Raw genomic sequence first — 17,482 nt, 5'->3', positions numbered from 1 at the left:
CAGCACATAATTTCTTTAATTTCTAAATTTCTAGCTGGTTTGACATGAAGCTGATATTGCATTGATTTCTATGTGAATTAATACGTTCTGAGAAGAAAGAAAAGCTTGCAGGTGTATGATTTCCAGTAAAGAATTTGCACAGAATCATGATTTGGTGGCATCAGGGCATATGCCATGCTGATAGGTGACCTGTTTTGACAGCTGGGGCTGAACAAGGGGATTTGTTTGCTCAGAGGATTCCTTTGGGAAGCCTGGCTTTGCTTCTTCAGCACTGGGCTAGAACTTGACTGGTTTGCATAAGCTGTCACCACAAAGAATCCTTGCCTGTTGCCTCAGCAGGACAGCACGAGGTGCCATCCTTCTGATGTCTCAGCTCTGGCAGATCTGATGGGCACTGAAATCTTTCTGGTTTTAAAGAAAAATCATTTGCTTCCTTGTAATAGTTATCCAATATAATACCCTTGGAAAACTGCAAAAGTTTATCAGGAAACTGACCAAAAATGCAGAAAAACTGTGAGCACTTCAGGTGCTGCAAGTTGGTCGGATTTCCACTGCCCACAGAGGATCTGTCCTGAAAGGTGCCACAGTAAGAGCTGAAGCAGAGGCTCAGTTTGCTGTGAAGGCATCCAGCCGTGTTTGCCTTCCCCCACGTGCACTCCTGCTGCTTTCCTAAGTAAAGACAAACACGTGGAAAGGCAAACACAGATCTGCAGAAGCTCAATCATTCTTTGCAAAAGCAAAATGATGAAGCTGCTCCTCTTCTCTGTCTTTTGCAGCCTCCAAAGACTTGGTTATGTTTTCACAAAAGTGGTTTATTGCACCCTGAGCCATAAATAACAAGGTTGTGTATTCAGTTACAAGCTGACTGGAATAAACTCAGCGCAAAGGCAGGCAAAGTCTGGCTCTGTTCCCTTAATGACCTTGTCACTCATCTGCCATCCTTCTCTCACACAAATAAGTAATTCTGCTAATTCTGCTGCCTGGGATCTATTGAGGGGGGGACAGGCAGCCTTGCTAAGCTTTTCTTTAAAGAAGTGCTATCAATGGGGACCAGTTGTTTCAGATGCTAATGGTATTGAATTGCACGGTTCTGCATGTTCAAAGCCAGCCATAATCCTTGTTTATTTATGTTGCATCAGGGATCAGAGGCCCATTCTCCTAAGCCTGGGATGCTGACAGAGCTTGTAGTCCGAATATAATAGCAAGCTAATTGTGTTTGTCTCTGGCTTTTGCCATCATGTAGGTGATTACTAGTAGTCCCCCTTGTGAGTAGTACCTTTGGTTTCAGACATCTACCAGGCACAGCTGCTCATCAACACAGGTTAGAAGGTCCTTGCACAAGTATTTTATTTCCAACCTTACCTTCTGGTCACTGGATGCAGCTAAGTTGCTCCTGTATGGCACAGGCCCCATTACACATCTGAATTAACAAGCTCTCACTAAAATCAGGATGGCAAAATTAATATCAGGATCAGACTCTATGAGGACATGGTGGTAAGTTTAGATTCCAGAAGATCTTGTCAGACTGACCTACTAAATGGCAGCACAGACAGCAGAATCCCAAGACATCTCTGCCAAGAGAGATCACCAGTGATGCCATCAGACCTGAAAGCAAAGCACTCTCTAAGAAATAATATGGGTGCTATACCCACAGCTTTAAATATCAGTTATGCTATCCCATTAGATGCTGTGTGCTACCTGCATGTGAGGATGGGCTCTTGGGCTGCCAGAGAAATGCAGAATGCAGCCAAATGTTAAAACATTCCCCCAAAACCTGAAGTTAGGATGAAGAATAAACATAGCATTTAATTTTTAAATCTAATTTCAATAGTTTAAACCTACAATAAAGCAGATTAGAGCAAGGAAATAGATTCAAGCTGCATTTAGAAAGATCACTTCAGCCAGATCTTATTAATCCAGACTTGTTCAAGTATTTCTAGTAACAAAGATTGATTTTTTTTTAATTTTTTTTTTTTTTTACACCTTCATTACAGAAGGCAGAAAATATTTAGCTTATAGCACATTAGCCTAGTGAGCTTTTATAAGTTTGTGGTTGGCAGTTCACTGATTGCTTCAGATGGGGTAAACTTAGCCCTGCTGTGTCAGCTGAGCCAGGGCACTGCCAGGTGATGCCACTGAGTTTGGCCTCAGGGAAAGAAGGGTAAACTGAATCAGGCTGTGGTGCATCAGCCTCCAGTCAAGGGCATGTGCTCAGCCTGTTACTGCAGATCAGCTGTCTCACTGCAGCTTCTTACAGACATAACTCAGAGCAGTGCCCCTGCCCTGTGGTCCTGCAGCTTCAAACAAAAGCCTCCTCAGGCCAGGGGAGGGTGGTGGCTCTGCTGTCTCCACTCTGCAGGGAGCTTTGGGAAGAAGCCTCCTGCCAAACTCAGGCACAGCACACAGGCAAATGGAACACACACACTTGTCTGAGCAAGTGGAAACACTTGATGCAGGGACAGCTTCAAGCCCAACCAGAGCACTCTCTGCAGGGGCTCAGGGCAGACAAGGCTGTCCCTGGCTCTCAGTAAGGACCCAAAAGCTCCTGCAGCCCAGGATGTGACCCCCACACCTCCATCGTGTTTGTGCAGTGCGATGAGCAGAACTGAAAGCTTTCTCTATTTTGAGCCCTATGAAGTTTCTCCCTGCAGGATGAGTCAGTGAAGGGAGCTGCAGCAAACACTGTTGTTTCTGCACTCTATGCAACTCCTGTCAAAATATTTAGATTAGTGAGGCTCACCAACATGCAGAAGAGGTTGTCCCTTTTCTCTTGAGTGGGTTGAACCCAGTTAACCCCTACAAAAGATAAGAGGATGAAATAGGAATGATCCCCACAAATTTAAAGTCTTCCCTTCTGAAACCTTTGCCTTAAGAATGTGTGAAACAAAAGGAGGGAGGGGAAGAAGGTCCAGAAGAGGCCTTTATGCCTAAATCCATTTGGGATATGGTGAAGCAGCTGTATCAGTTAGCTCCTCCATGCCAGGGTATGGAGTCCTGTTGGCAGAGTCTCCTGTAGTCCTTAAAGCCCAGGTTCCCCAGGCAACACCCAGCTGAGAAGCACAGGAGCCATGGATTCACTGCCATAAGGATGCTGGCAGTGGGACAGGGGAGGATACAAGGAGGAATTGTGTCCCAGCCTGCACTTGTGCAGGTTGCCCTCAGAGAGGAGCAGTTTCATCTTCATTCTTGCCTTCTCCAAGGATTCATTGTGCATCACCTCCATTAGGAGCTTAAGATCAGATCCTGCCCTCCCTGCTGACGGCTTTGTTTGGGTTTCTGAGTCACCACTGTGGCCAGGTCCCTACAGTCAGGCATTGCAGTGCTGGATGCTGCAGACGACTGCTGGACGTTCCTCCAGCTCCAGCCGCTGGGTTCCACACATCTGCAGCTCCCCAGTCACCACGAGCTCCCAGGCTGAGAGACTATGTAAGTACTGCCCAGCGTGCCAGGGGCTGAGCAAGCCAAACAGCAGCAGAAGCTGCTGGACAAACAAAGCTGTGTGCTGGTTCCCAGCCAGCAGCTGGCTGGAGAGCAGCCAAAGGCAGGTACCAGAGCAGTGGGAGCACAGGGAGGCTATCAGCAGTGTGATGCCTGGGCTGGGAGCTTTGGGACAGCAAGGGTCATAGCAGGGCTGAGACACCAACTGGAGAAAGGAGGCAACAGCAGCCATGAGAGATCTGGCTGAAAATAAAGGAAAAAAAGCGAGAGAGAGGGAAAAAATCACCAAAATTGGGTTGCATTATGTACAGCAATTGAAGGTTTTACTTTGACATTTTTCATGGCTGTAAAATACATCCTTTGTTGTTAAAAGTCATAATGTCAATCTGAAAGCTGCTGGGCTTCCCTTTACCCTGAAGTCTTCCTACTTCTTCTGGAGAAGAGTCTGAGGTGGCTGTTGATGTGGGGATATCACCATATCTGAATTAAAAAGTCTAAATCCAAGATTTTAAGTTGATTGATTCAAGCTCTTGCAATTTCTTCAAACTGTATTTGGGGAGCTGCCACTTCCTCCAGGTCAGGGCTGTCTCCTGGCTGTGCACACAGCAGCAATCACTGAAGCAGCAGGGCACTTTCCTGGTGTGAGGCTTGTGGCTGCTGGACCCCTCTGCCACTGGTGTCAGTGTGAGTGCCCAGGAAACCAGGCTGAGCTGGGTACTGGATGGAGAGAGCAGCTGTGCAGGGAAAGGGAGCTGACAGCTCCCCTGAGGCTCCTGCTGAGGCAGCTCCTGAGCAGTGGAAGCTGGGTGGCTCTGCTGTCCCCATGCTCAGGGCTCTCCTGGCTGGCCCAGAGCAGCAGGACCTGATCCTGGGCAGAGCAGGGCTGTGTGGAGATGAAGAGCAACCTGCTGTGGCACTGGTGGGACAGGGACTGGCAGCCACAGGGTGGGGGCAGGCAGCTTCCTTGGTATCTCCACTGGTACACTCAGCCAGCCCCTCACCCCTCTGCACCTGGGGGACATGTCCCCACAGCCCTCTCCTGCTGGGTCCCTGCCCTCCCCTGCCACATCCATGTGCTCCTGAACAGCTTATTCCCATGGCTCTTGTTATTTCACACAGTTCTTGTTCAGTGCTTAGAAAATCAAACTTATTCTGCATTGGCTGTTATCTTATTAAAAGAGGCAAGCTTTTCTACCTCCTGCCATAAAATAAACCCTTGGCTCTTCAAAACTTATGGCCAGAGTGCTCTCTGGCATCAAAATGAGATCTTGCTGGAGCATTGTACCACTCATGGTATCAGTACTTCCCTGTCACTGCTGGAAATGCTGCAGTATTTTGAATGGTCTTTGCCTTTTAGAGTCCTGCAGTGGTGGTTCACAGTCATTCTGTGATTGCTGAATGTGGCCAGTGTTCCTCCTTCTCTCATTCCTATCTCACTCATGACCTTGAACTTAGTTCTGTGAAAAAGCAAAAAATCAGAAGTGAAACAGACCAGTGTGGTGTTGCTCCCCTCGCTGAGTGAAACAAAGTCACTTCAAAGCATAGTTTTGCATGCTGCTTGAGAGATCTCCAGATAAGGTGGAAAAAATTACAAAGCCTCTTTGCACTTCATGGTGGAGAACTGGTCCTTACAGAAAACCAGAAAAGAGACAAACCTCTTCCCTTAATTTCCTGCAATTACATCAAGAAATAAAATCAACAAAAAGAGACATCCATTGGTCTTCTCTTAAATAGAATTCAAACTTTTGTCTCTTTAATCTTAAGGGGATTTCCTTTACCTATTTTTCTCTTGAGATGTGGTAACCAGAATAAGCAGATAAAAACTTGCCTTGCTTGCAACTACTCCCCCTTTCTTAAACACCAGCTAAACCAGTTATTTCTGTGTAATTGGAGTTAGTTCATTAAGTTTACATGTAGATTTTAGTTGATAATGTTCTCTCCCTGGTGAAGGATTTCTGAAGGGTTTTCTGGTCAGCCTAATTAAGAGGCAGACCCGAACGACAATGCAAGATAGTTGAGGTTTTTTCACTTTCCAGATTTTGATGATCACAATTTCCTTCTACAGGAAAGCAAAGTGTAGAAATGGCTACGACGGCAGCAAACACTCACAGACAAACGATAGGCTGCGAGGAGTACAGCCTGTACAGCAGCCTGAGTGAGGATGAGCTTATAAAGATGGCCATCCAGCAGAGCTTGGAAGAGGACTCGGGGGGGCAGCCAGCTGCCCAGAGCCCCCAGAAGTCGCTGGTGGCCCGTGCTGGCGAGGTGGCTGCCCCGAGCCGTGCCAGCCCCCACAACCCTCCCTACCGCATCTACCCCTGGCAAAGGTGAGTGAGTGCCAGCCCCAGCTGCTCCCCAGAGCCCTGCCCTGCCCTCCCCAGGGAGGGGAGCAGCTCCCTGTCACTGCTCGTGCTCTCTAATTAGCTCTGCCAGGCGCCTCCTCTGCGAGTCTGTCATTAGTGCCAGAGCCAGAGTCTGCTATAAATCCAATGAGGTCAACAATCTACGTGCTCCCAGCAAGAGGAAGGCTTGCTTAGTGTTGTCTGCTTTAAGCAACAAATAAAACAAAAAGGGGCACAGCCACAGGCTTTCCTGAGCAACAGAAGCCCTCCCAAGGTCAGCTGCTCCTTTCCCCCCTCTGTATGTCAAGCTTAGGTTTTGCCAGAGAAGGAGCAAAGCATTTGTCGCATGAAAACATAAGAGAGGCACAAAAACCAGGTATATAAAACAGCAAGACCTGACTACCTGTTAAATACTTCTGTTTTTAAAGGATGTGGTTATTTCAGATCAGCCTGACTTCAAGCACACCACTCTTAACCAAGAGCAACTCCAGATGCCAAATTGTGGCAGCATCCCCCTCCCCTGCAATGCTGAGCTGTGGCCACAGAGACCTGCTGACAGTTTCAAACTCAGATATTGTTCCCCTTTCATTTTATAAAAGGCAGATTTCTCAAGGGGGATGGGAATAGATTGCAAAGTCACCTCCAAAGCAAGGAAAAAATACCCTTTTAATCTTTCAAGTTACTTTAGTATTCCATTTTTTAATAAACTGAGGGTTACTGAAGTTCTGTTCCTCCTCCTTTTTCATGACTCCACCACCCTCTGATGCCTTACCCATTACCACCTGTAGTTGTTTGGTTTCCAAAACTGGAAAACTGGGGACAATTTGATGAGCAGCAGGCATGTGCATAGCTGTGGAATTAGGATCCTGCTGCCACCAAAGGCTGTGCTTCCTCAGTGTGGTTACTGTGCACCTGTACAGTCAGCTCACCTGGAGAGACCCAGTGCAGGGGAGAATAAGGGCTTTCCTGGCCGTTTGCTCCTGTCCTCATTGAAGGTCCTTTGACACCTGCTATTTTGGCAAAAAGCAGCATTAGCAATTCTGTGCATTAACCTGTCCTGCCTCAGCCCAGCAGTGTTTGACCTCTCACCAGAGGGAAAACCTTTGGAGCTTGTAGCACCAAATCTGTGGCATCGCTGAGCTCTTCTGCCACCTGGGAGAGCAGAGATGGAAGTGGAGCTGACATCCAGTGGCTCTGGATCCTCCTCTGCCCCCCTCTCTGACCTGTTTGCATGGCACTTTGGAGGTGATGAACGTCACCTCACCTCGCTTTGTGCCTGTTTCCTGTGTGGTGGTGGTAGGGTTAACCACACTGTTGTCTTATATGGTCATTTGAATCCCCTGACGCTTCCTCAGAGGGCCAAAAATAAACTGGAGCCGAGCGAGCAGCTGAATGCGGAGCAGAGCGAGCCGTGGCCATCTGCTTTTATTCAAAGCCCTGAGCGGCAGGCTCTGTGCATGTGTGTCTGTTTCTGCCTCAGCATGACCTGCTTCTCCTACTCGGAGTATTTCTCCTTGTTTCACTCGTGTCACCGGCGCTGCCGACTGGCCCAGCAGCCGGGCCGTGCTCAGCCGTCCAGCGCGGGGGCAGCCTGGGGGGGCGGCCGAAGGCACGACAGCAGCACAGCCCAGCCCGTGTAAGTGTCCCCTCTCCCTCTCCCGCTTCCCCTGCCGCCGAAGCAAGCCTTGCTACCCACCCTCTCCCTCAGGCATGCCTTCTGGGTGATGGTGATGGTGATGGTGATGGTGATGGTGATGGTGATGGTGATGGTGATGGTGATGGTGATGGTGGGGGGAAATGTGGTGTTCGTCTGGAGGAGGTCTCACTGACACCTGCACCTCACCCTCGCTGCTCTCCTGTTCTTCAGCCCACTGCCCCAGCCAAGCCTGTGCTCTTGCAAGTGACCCACCTCAAATATCCCTTGTTCTCTGCTCCCTCTTCATCTCTGTCCATCCCCCCAGTGCTTGTGTCCTGGGGACTCTGGGTCAGTCAGAAGCTCTGATGTGACCAGGTAAGAGGGAAGGGATGACTGCACTGTGGTTAATTTATGTAGGCTGGCTCACTTATCAACAGCATAGATGAGGCAGGCAGGTGCTGATAGTAACTGCATTGGTATTAAGTTCAGGGTTCATAAATGGGGAAAAGTAGGGGGGGAAGATGTATCACAGTATATAAGGGAGAAAGTCCAGTCCTTCAAATAAATATTTTATAAACACTCCCAAGATGCCATGCCTGTGCCCAGCCATACCTGTGCTGTCCAGTCACACCAAGGAGGGCTTACTTGTCCAAGGAGGAAACTCTTGACTGACTGATCCTCCTGGCCGTGTTTTGCTGTTGGCAGAGGTGCCAAAAAGCTTAGTTGGACACAGTCATGCTTGAGAAAAGCACAGTGGCCCAAACTCTGTCCCAGTGCGGGAGTGTAGTGGAGATGTGTGGACCATGACAGGTTTATTACAGCTCTCTGCAGTGCAGAATAGACACATGCACCTGCCCTTAGCTATTGGATGACAAGAGGAAAGTGTTATTGCCAGCCCTGTGTCCTACAGAAAAGAAACTCCCTACCTTTTCTATCTATTCAGTTCAAATTTTGTTTAATCCATCTCACAAGTCCCTCCCTGGATGCACAGGTGCAGTGACTACTCTTCCACCACTCTTCTTCCTTTCACCTCTGACCCAGCTCTACAATCTCCTCCACCTCCCCCTGCATCCTGGCTGATCCAGACTCTGTTCCTGGCCCTCCACTGGCATTGCACTCCCTGACATTGTGAAAACTTCTTCCTGCTACAACATGAAGCCTGCCTTATCCCTGTCACCCTCCAGCTTCCCTTCGCCACACTGAAATCACATCCTCTCTCTAGGTGCTCTGCACTCCTTACATGTCTCTTGGATGCAGTAGAAGACTTGAGGGCAGGCTGTTCTCCACCAGGTAGCTGCACAGAGTTCAGTACACAAGAAGGTTGATAAACTAGCCCTCCTCTGCTGCCAGGCAGAGCAAAAATATAGCTGGGAGAGCATGATGGCATGACTGGCCTAAGTCTCAGAGCTAGGCAGGGATGATATTTAGCTTCACCTGGGGAAGTGGTGTTCCTTCATCCTGCCTGGCAGGCAGAAAAAAAAGGAAAAGAAGGAGCTTCTTGAACCTTTCTGTGCTCCACTGAACCTCTTCTTCAGAATTGACCTCATCCTACATCTCATCCTCAAGGAGTATTTATCTTGCCTACTGGTCTTTGAAATGCAGTAATTCTTTTGAGTTACCTATAAGGTTAAGATTTCATCATATCTTCAGACTTCCTCCACAGTTTTAATATTTGTATTTTCTGTATCTGATAAAATCCAGGCAGCAGAATGTGGTGGGTTTTTATAACAGCCAACTATAAGTCAGGCAGAAAACAAGGATTTCACATGGAGATTCATTGAACCTTCTGTTCTGATCTGGAATTTTCTTGGCTAAAGCATCCACAGCCTGGTCCAGCAAACCCCCTCATCTTACTCAGGAATCATTTAAGGTCAAGGAACTCGACAGAAGTTTGCTTCATTCAACATCTGAGGGCTTAAGCAGAATAGTAACTGATTCTTCACACATTTTTAACTGCAGCACAGATCCGAGGTACCCTCCTGCTTTCCCTGGGGTCTCAGATAATGTGATTTACCTTGCATTTGCTGTGAGCCAGCCCATGCACAGACTCAGGCCATGGCCCACCTGGCATGCAGTAATTCATTAAGCACCAGTAATTATATCATGTGCCCAAATCCTGAGGTCACAGCCCTACATGAGTAACATGAGCCTTTGCACAGAACAACAGATGGTTTTAGCAGCCTTGTGCCAGAGGTGTTGAAAGATGAAGATCCCCCACCTCCGCCTCCTCTCCCAGCCAAAAATGCCAATAGCTGCTGTCAGCAGACTTCAACAAAATGCTCAATGTCAAACACCTGTATGAAAATCGATTCTCTTACTCAATTAGGAATGTTAGGTTTAATCCCCAGGGTACTGTAAGCAGTATGGAGATACAGCAGTGTCCCTGGGACATCTGGCCAGCAGTTATCAGAAGGTCAGTCCATTCCTCCTGGGAAGGCTGTGGCCAGGACAGCAGCTGCCTGTTCTAGCTGTTATCTTCTCAGGAAAAATGCCTGGCCTTGTGTCCCGTATCTTTCCTCATTCCAGTGTTGCTATTTTTGTGACCCTACTGTCCTGAAATCACTGCTTCCAGCTATAGAGAAGGAGCAAGTACTATTTCACCTGGGAAACGGTGTCTTTTCCCATTCTCTGGCACAAGTGTTGAGATCACCTGTTCCACCCCTGGCCCTGAATTTATCCCCAGAAAACCAGCTGGGTGACTTCTTTCACTGCTAATATCAGTGTTTGTGGTATAGATTGTGTGCCTTTGGGCAAACTAGTGAGGCCTGTGTTAGTTTCAGACTGTTGGTCTGTCCAGCCCCTACAAGGCAGTAGAGTTCTGTACTGCTCCTGTAACTCCCATGAAGTGCAGAGGTTACCAGTGTATTGCTTTGTGACTCCTCTGTTGACCTGCCCATATTTTTCTGTCTCTGATCTCGCTCTGTTGTGGTATTTTAGACTTTCTTCTTGTCATATCTGGAGTTTCTGGTTGCTCCCATCATCACTAGCCTGCATGGCCACCACATGCTGTATTCCTGCCCTGGCAATGCTAGTAGTCTGAGACACACACAGACACCTCTCTCCTGCATCTCTCTGTCTACAGGACCACAAGAGTTTTTCTGTAGAGCTAGCTCAAACCACAAATGCACCAGTGCTTTCTGCAACTTCTTGTTTTCTGTCTCTGAAACTACAGCCCACATTAATTTTTTTTTGGAAGTCCCCATTAGAACTAGTAAAGTGTGGTGCTGGCTGTGCTGAATCTTAGTGCATCACAGTAGCAAAGCTTGGCTGCTTTGTCCCAGCACAGCTCAGAGCCCAAGCAGATGCCAGCACTGGAAGGCACAGCCCACCAGCATGCACAGAGTGCTGCCCACCATGGGCAAGGCTCCTGCCTGCCCTGGCTGCAGGGTGTGAGCTCCCCAGCTCCTGCCTCTGCCATGCTACAGCAGCCTCAGAAGGGCTGGAGGAGGGTGGCAGGCCCTGCTCAGGTGCTGCTGACCCGGGGCAAAGTGGCTGTCAGGCAGTGCTGGGAGTCCCTCTGTGTGGGGACGCTCACAGGAGCTGTCACTGTTGCTCTGCAGTGGGATTGGTGTGCCCAGGTCAGCCCTGCTCTGCAAACACTCGGAGAGCTCAGAGAAAGGAGTGTGTGGAATGCATGCCTGGCAGAGGGATTGGGTAGGTGGATTTTTTCAGTCCTCCCTGGATGAAGAAAGGAGAGCCAAGACCAACACCCCAGTGTTTACATGCTCTAACCAGAGCTCTCCCTTCTTTATAAGTGCACTGGCTAGATTCTGAAAACAGGTTTATGTGAGAAAGTAAGAAATATCTTAAAAATACAAGACTAAGATTTATTGATGATTTCTGTTAAAGCCACCTGCAAATCAAATCTGAAAATTTCTTCAAGGATGAACAGGGGCAATTCTCTTCAAAATTGATCTTATTTAAAAGATCTCATATGGAAGCAACATGCCACATGGGACAGCAAGGTGATGCAATTATCACAGTCATGGACACTCCACAGTGTATAGAGCAATGTCAGAGCCAGTCTGGCACAGCTCGTGTCAGATATTAATTACACCTCCCTGGTTTCCTTACATTCTGAGGAGAGTGACCAGTATCTCCAGACAGTGATTCTTCCGATCTGCTGACAAAATTAGAGAAGACAGATTTTACCTTTACAGGCCCTATGGTGTCTCTCTGTACAAATATGTGCTATATAGGCTGTAGGGGTTCACTATTTTGGGAAAAAAAAAAAAAAAACAGTGATGTTGCTGCAGAAAGCTTCTCAGTAATGAATAAAGCAATAACCAAGTTTTAATCTTTTTTTTAAAGAGAAATTGACCCTGTAGTGGCAGCAATCAGGGATGGAGATGTAAAAGCAGTAAGCAACATGATGAAATCAGGAAAAAACCTTTCTGTGCCTAATAAGGATGGCTGGATACCCCTCCACGAAGCTGCATACTATGGCCAAGTGGGCTGCTTGAGCCTGCTGCAAAAAGGTCAGTGAAATTAAAACTAACTAATTCCAAAAGGGAAAATAAAAACATTAATAAAATAAAAGGCCAAATTAGCAGTATTTCAATCCGTGCTTGGGGCTGTGTATGAAGCTTCTTTCCAACCTCCCTGCCTATATATTAATTTCACCTTCTCGTGGGAAGTAGGTTTCCAGACTGAAGCCTCTAAAAGTTAGAATATTTGGGAGAAAGTGATACGGGATAGATCCTGCCAAGCCCTGTATTTCTCATGCTCAAGCCTTGAAGCTGAGCTCTCTCCTGTTATGAGCTGCTTGGCTTCTGCAAGCAGGAATAACCCTTTCCCCTGGGGGGAGATCCAATCCAGCATCTTCTTGTGGTGCTTGTAGTTAATTACTGCAGTTTGTTTTCAAACTGGGGCTGAAGAACAACTCAGCTCAACAACTTTCTGCACCTGAATGGCCAAAGCAGAACATTTTAATCTAAACTGGAGACAGGTTTCAATACTCAACCTGAGTTACAGCAACATTACAGTATATTCCTAACTTACATTGCTGATGGAAATGAATAAACAATAAAAACTGAAGTCCCCAAGGATTTGGAAGGGTGGTGGTGGTGCAGGTGCTCGTGCCTCAGTGACCCTGGGCTCTCCCTCCCTCCCTCCCCAGCATACCCAGGCACCATCGACCAGCGCACGCTCAACGAGGAGACAGCTCTGTACCTGGCCACCAGCCGGGGCAACCTGGACTGCCTGCACACCCTGCTGCAGGCTGGGGCCGAGCCTGACATCTCCAACAAGGCCAGAGAAACACCCCTCTACAAAGGTGAGAAGCTGCTTTTACAGGGGTGCTGAGCTCTGCTGGCAGCACCGAGGCAGAACTGCAGGATCACTTGTGATGTGCTGCTGAAAGTCAGAGATTAACTCTTGTTTCCTGCTTCCCTGTGGTAGTCCTCTATCTCCTATGCCTGACCTGCCATGCCATGGCCTTTTATCTCAAGAGCAATAGCAGGGTGCAGGCTGTGATGGGGTGCTGAGGGTCAGGGGTGAGATTCTCAGTGGGGCCCTAAGCACAGGCTGCCTGCACAATGTCAGGCAGAAACTTACAGAAAGTTGGGCAGTGAAGGACTACCTGTGCTTTGCTGAACAGTAGGACCTGAGTAGCTGTTAGATGTGCAAGTACAGTAACTGTAGACATACCCACTGTTTGGGTCAGGCCAGGCTGTGTGCTATGGGACAGTCATAAAATTATAAATAATTCAGTGAGTTAGATAAAGTCTTTACCACAGACATATAACTTTGCTGCTGGTTAGAGAGAACACTTTCTTATTTTAGCAGACTAGCAATATATCCGTGATATCAAAAACATTCAGAGGAAACCTCTCACACCTTTGTGTCCAGCCTCCTCTGCTGCCATGGAAGTTTTTAGCACTCTAAAACATTAAAAACACATACTACAGGGTACAACACCAGTCTTTCCTCCAACTTTGGATCCTACCATTAGAGCTGCTTATTAAATCCTTTTGTTTTAAAATTCTGGCTTTTAGTTGATCAGGGAAAAGCTGTTAAGCTGTGCATTAAACACACAGTAGTGGCTGTAGTAGTAGTAGTAGTAGGAGTAGAAGTAGTAGAAGTAGAAGTAGTAGTAGTAGTAGTAGTGATGCTTATAGTAATAATAATCACAACAATAATTATATGAAAACACCCTTTAGCCAGAGAAGAACTGTTAGTAAGAATGGGCTAGCCTTGATGCAGTTTCTTCTACACTATCCTCCAACAACAACAACAACAAAGAGTTAAAAAAACTGTCGCAACAAAATAGTCATCCCTCATATGCAAGCAAATTAAACTCTGCAGAACTGTGCATAGATAATCACAGAAATGTCTAGTTACATACTTGCTTTCAGTATATGAGTGACACCTGTTTATGGGGGAGAACACCATGGAGCTATTGCAAGGGAAAAATCAGAACTAAAAGGTGGGACCTCTGTGAGAAAAAGACACTTATTTCAAAGAAAAAAATAATTACTATGAAATATGGTTCTCTTCTGTACATTGTACAACAAATGCTAATTGGGGTTTTTCAATGTAGCTACTCATTCTAGGTACCTTTAGGTTGGAGTCCCACCATTAAGGTGCATGGGAAGTCCCATGATTTGGGATTCATAAAGCTATGGGACAAATTGGTAAAATAAAAATCAACAAAATTCTATTAATTATTAAGAAACTATCTTTAGCCCAAGATGATCCTGAACTATAAAGTGAACTACTAATTGAGAAAGTGCTACTGACTCACACAGCTGTTGGTTTGAGCTTTTTTTTTTTGTTTTTTTGTCTACATGGAGCTTTATCTGCAGTCCATGGCAGTAAGATAAAGAGTCAGTTTGCACAGAATTTGGACAGAAAATGTTCAGGTCATATGATTTTTGCACCTCATCACCTCCCTGTGTCCCTGTGGTTTCCTGTTGGTACAAATGTGCTGGGACAGATTCCCCCCAGTACTTGGCACAGCCCCTGCACAGGACACTTAGCCAGGTCCAGCTGAAGACTGGCTTCACTGCCACATCCTTTCTGAGCCTCAGGCAATGTCACTTGGCAGCAGCCTTTGCTCTCATGTGGACCTAAATGGATCTTCGGTCTTACTACGGCCGACTTGTATGATATTGCCTTGGACCGCACAAAATGGACACACAACACCCAGAATATTTTCAAAAGCCTGCCCTGACCTCTCTCCTCTTCTGTAAAACAGCCTGTGAGCGGAAGAATGCAGAGGCTGCAAGGCTGCTGGTGCAGTACAATGCAGACACCAACCACCGCTGCAATCGCGGCTGGACCGCTCTGCACGAGGCCGTGTCCCGAAACGACCTGGAGATCATCGACATCCTCGTGAAAGGGGGTGCCAAGATTGAGTCAGCAAATGCCTACGGCATCACCTCGTTATTCGTGGCGGCTGAGAGTGGGCAGCTAGAAGCTCTGAGATACCTTGCAAGATGTGGTGAGTGCAGCTTACATGCATCTATTCATTTAATCCTTAATAACTCACAGTTTCCCAGTAATTCTCCCTGGCTCAATGTTTCTGTCTCTGGAGGCAAGGCCAAGCCTGCAGAGGCACTAAACCCTGTTGGTCCTGATGGTGGAACTGGTAGGGTCTTTCACAGAGCAGGGTCTATGCACATATGCTTCTTCAGGATTCATTCATGGTCACCCACTTTGGGAAGTGGTGCTGTCTGGCTGCATTTCCTAAAAGCTTTCTAAAGCCATACTGCTGCACACATGCAGCCTAAAATCCAGTCACTCATAAAAAACAGCTGTGGGTGGTAATAGATGGCTGAAGTGGAACTTCAGCCAACCCCATGCTCACAAACATGAGCAGTGGTGAGCAAGGTTAGCTGTCCTCATAATGTATCCTCTGAAAATAGATAAAGTACTGCTGTAGAGTTTATGGTTTTATGTCAAATAGAAGCAGACTCACTCTCCCTATGTGTAAATGTTCAAACATATAAACAGAGTAAACTTGAATCTAATTTCCACTTAACCTATCTTTTACTACTCCACTCATGTAAAACAGTTTTACAATAAGCACAATATACTTCACTACTACTCTGAGGCATATTTTATTTTCACAATGGACTAATATCTTCAATGTAGGTAAGACTTGGGTCCTGCACTTGCAAAATAAGAGCTTACCAGTGATGAAGATAAGAAAAACTTTTGAAAAATTAGTATGATTAAGAAAGATATGAGAGTTGGGAAACAAAAATATGTTTGCTGCCCAGCTTGTCTTGTCAAGAGAGTTTTGTATGACCAGTTAGTCCATCATGCTGCCTATGACTTAAGAAACTAAACCAGAATGTAATTTGTGTTTCAAATTAGATAGATATTAAGATTTCCTTAATGTTCAATTTTGAGAAAAATACACAAGAAAAAAATCCAATAAAACTGTCCAATTGTTTCAAGCCCTGAAAATCTCCTCTGTGCATCCCAGGAATGATATAATTCATTGTTTATGATGAGCAATTTTCATCATAAAAAGGGTTTCTTTCTCATTAGGAACATAGTCCTGTGTTATGTTTTGTCACTATAATTGTCTTGATATTTCCAGCTACAACATCTTCAAAGGGCCAAACATAACACAGATGTTCCAGCTTAGGGTGAGAGCCCAGGGAAATGTTCTCATTGGCAGGGAGTTTTCATGATGAAACAGAAGACTGATCAGTTTCTTTATTGGAGTTTAGAAGCAAAGTTCCAGTGAACTGTCATTCCCATTTAGGATACACACAGAGCAGCCTTCCTGAGAACACCATGGTACAGTATATGACAGCCAAAAGCCGGGTTTAAGGGCCTTAAATATCTATAAAATAAAAATCCAGATTGTCTATTGTTTATGGCAAAAAAATACTGTCTTGGCTTATACTTGCATGTTATTTATTAAGCAAACTACACATTAGAGCTCAATAAAGAAATTCCCAAATAATCTAGTAGTTCATTGATAATATTTATCTTTTCTGTAGTAAAACCTACCATTTGAAGCTTAATTCCAACCCTCATGAAGTGAAGAAATATGGCCCCAGGTGCTGAATTTTGAAATGCAATATTCATTGATTAAGGCACTTCCAAATAAAACCTGTTTAGAATTGTTGATCAGCACCATGCAGATGTCATTTTACAGAGTATTATTTTAGCCTGGATACATACTAAAATCAGAAATTAATATAAATGCTATAAATCTGTGTAATGCTTATAGTGTGACTATACAGAGTATCAAAGATAAGTATAAATAAATATATAGCATAAACAGATATCCATAAAATTTTGGAGAGCACTTACTGAGATTATCTAGTCCAAACTCCTGCTCAGGAATAGTACATATACATAGTGTAAGCAGATAAATATTAATGGAATTACTGTGTTTGAAGAAAAGACCATGCTATATACAGAATTGCCCATTTAAATTTTTTTTTTACCTTTGAGCTACAGCTGATTGGAGCCTGGATTCATGATTGAGACCTAATAGTTGCCACCCATGATAAACTGTCTCTCATAAAATTCCCATCATATTATAAACCAATGTAAATCTATGAAATAAAAGGGTATAACTAACATGACTGTGCCACCTCTGATATGACTGTGTTCACATCCCCACATCCAGCACACTTTGTAGCTCCAGTGCCATGGAAATGTAAGTCTTCATTCAAAGTATGTTCCTCCCATCTCATTTCAACCTTTTGGTGCTAAAAGGCTTTCTTCCTTCCTAGGTGCTGATATAAATACACAAGCCAGTGACAATGCCTCTGCCCTTTATGAAGCCTGTAAAAATGGACATGTGCCTATTGTGGAGTTTCTTTTGTCCCAAGGAGCAGATGCTAACAAAGCCAATAAGGATGGCCTGCTGCCTCTTCACATAGCAGCCAAAAAAGGCATTTGCGAGTAAGTTTGTTAGTTTCATGCTTTCCTCTTTGAGACAAAAATCCAAAGTCCTTACAAAACTGAGAATGTAATGTCCCAGCAGTAATTCTGAGCAATGCAAGCAAGGCAGATACCAGCTAAAAACTGGGCTTTCTGCTTGCAGAGCTTAGGCTAGAAACTATACACTGGAGAGTTTGTTGGGAGGTTGGGA

General features: G+C 45.7%; 1 protein-coding gene across 3 annotated transcripts in view; it reads left to right on the top strand.

Annotated features, from left to right (window-relative positions):
- The first annotated feature begins 5,507 nt into the window (after positions 1 to 5,507).
- ASB2 (ankyrin repeat and SOCS box containing 2) overlaps positions 5,508 to 17,482 on the top strand; it is a 25,036-nt gene continuing 13,061 nt past the window's right edge. Inside the window, exons 1-6 of one of the 3 annotated variants that reach the window (XM_079309284.1) lie at positions 5,508 to 5,765; positions 7,324 to 7,416; positions 11,728 to 11,894; positions 12,536 to 12,691; positions 14,615 to 14,860; positions 17,121 to 17,292. In XM_079309284.1, the coding sequence (XP_079165410.1) occupies positions 5,521 to 5,765; positions 7,324 to 7,416; positions 11,728 to 11,894; positions 12,536 to 12,691; positions 14,615 to 14,860; positions 17,121 to 17,292 (1,079 nt within the window). In that variant the 5' untranslated portion in view covers positions 5,508 to 5,520. Of the gene's footprint in view, positions 5,766 to 6,681; positions 7,417 to 11,727; positions 11,895 to 12,535; positions 12,692 to 14,614; positions 14,861 to 17,120; positions 17,293 to 17,482 lie in introns of those variants that run through there. The other 2 variants (XM_079309283.1, XM_079309282.1) reach the window with 2 other exon arrangements.

Source organism: Erithacus rubecula (genome assembly GCF_903797595.1).
Source record: "Erithacus rubecula genome assembly, chromosome: 6".
NCBI lineage: Eukaryota > Metazoa > Chordata > Aves > Passeriformes > Muscicapidae > Erithacus > Erithacus rubecula.
The sequence above is the reverse complement of the archived record's forward strand: the minus strand, read 5'-3'. Positions and strand labels throughout refer to the sequence as shown.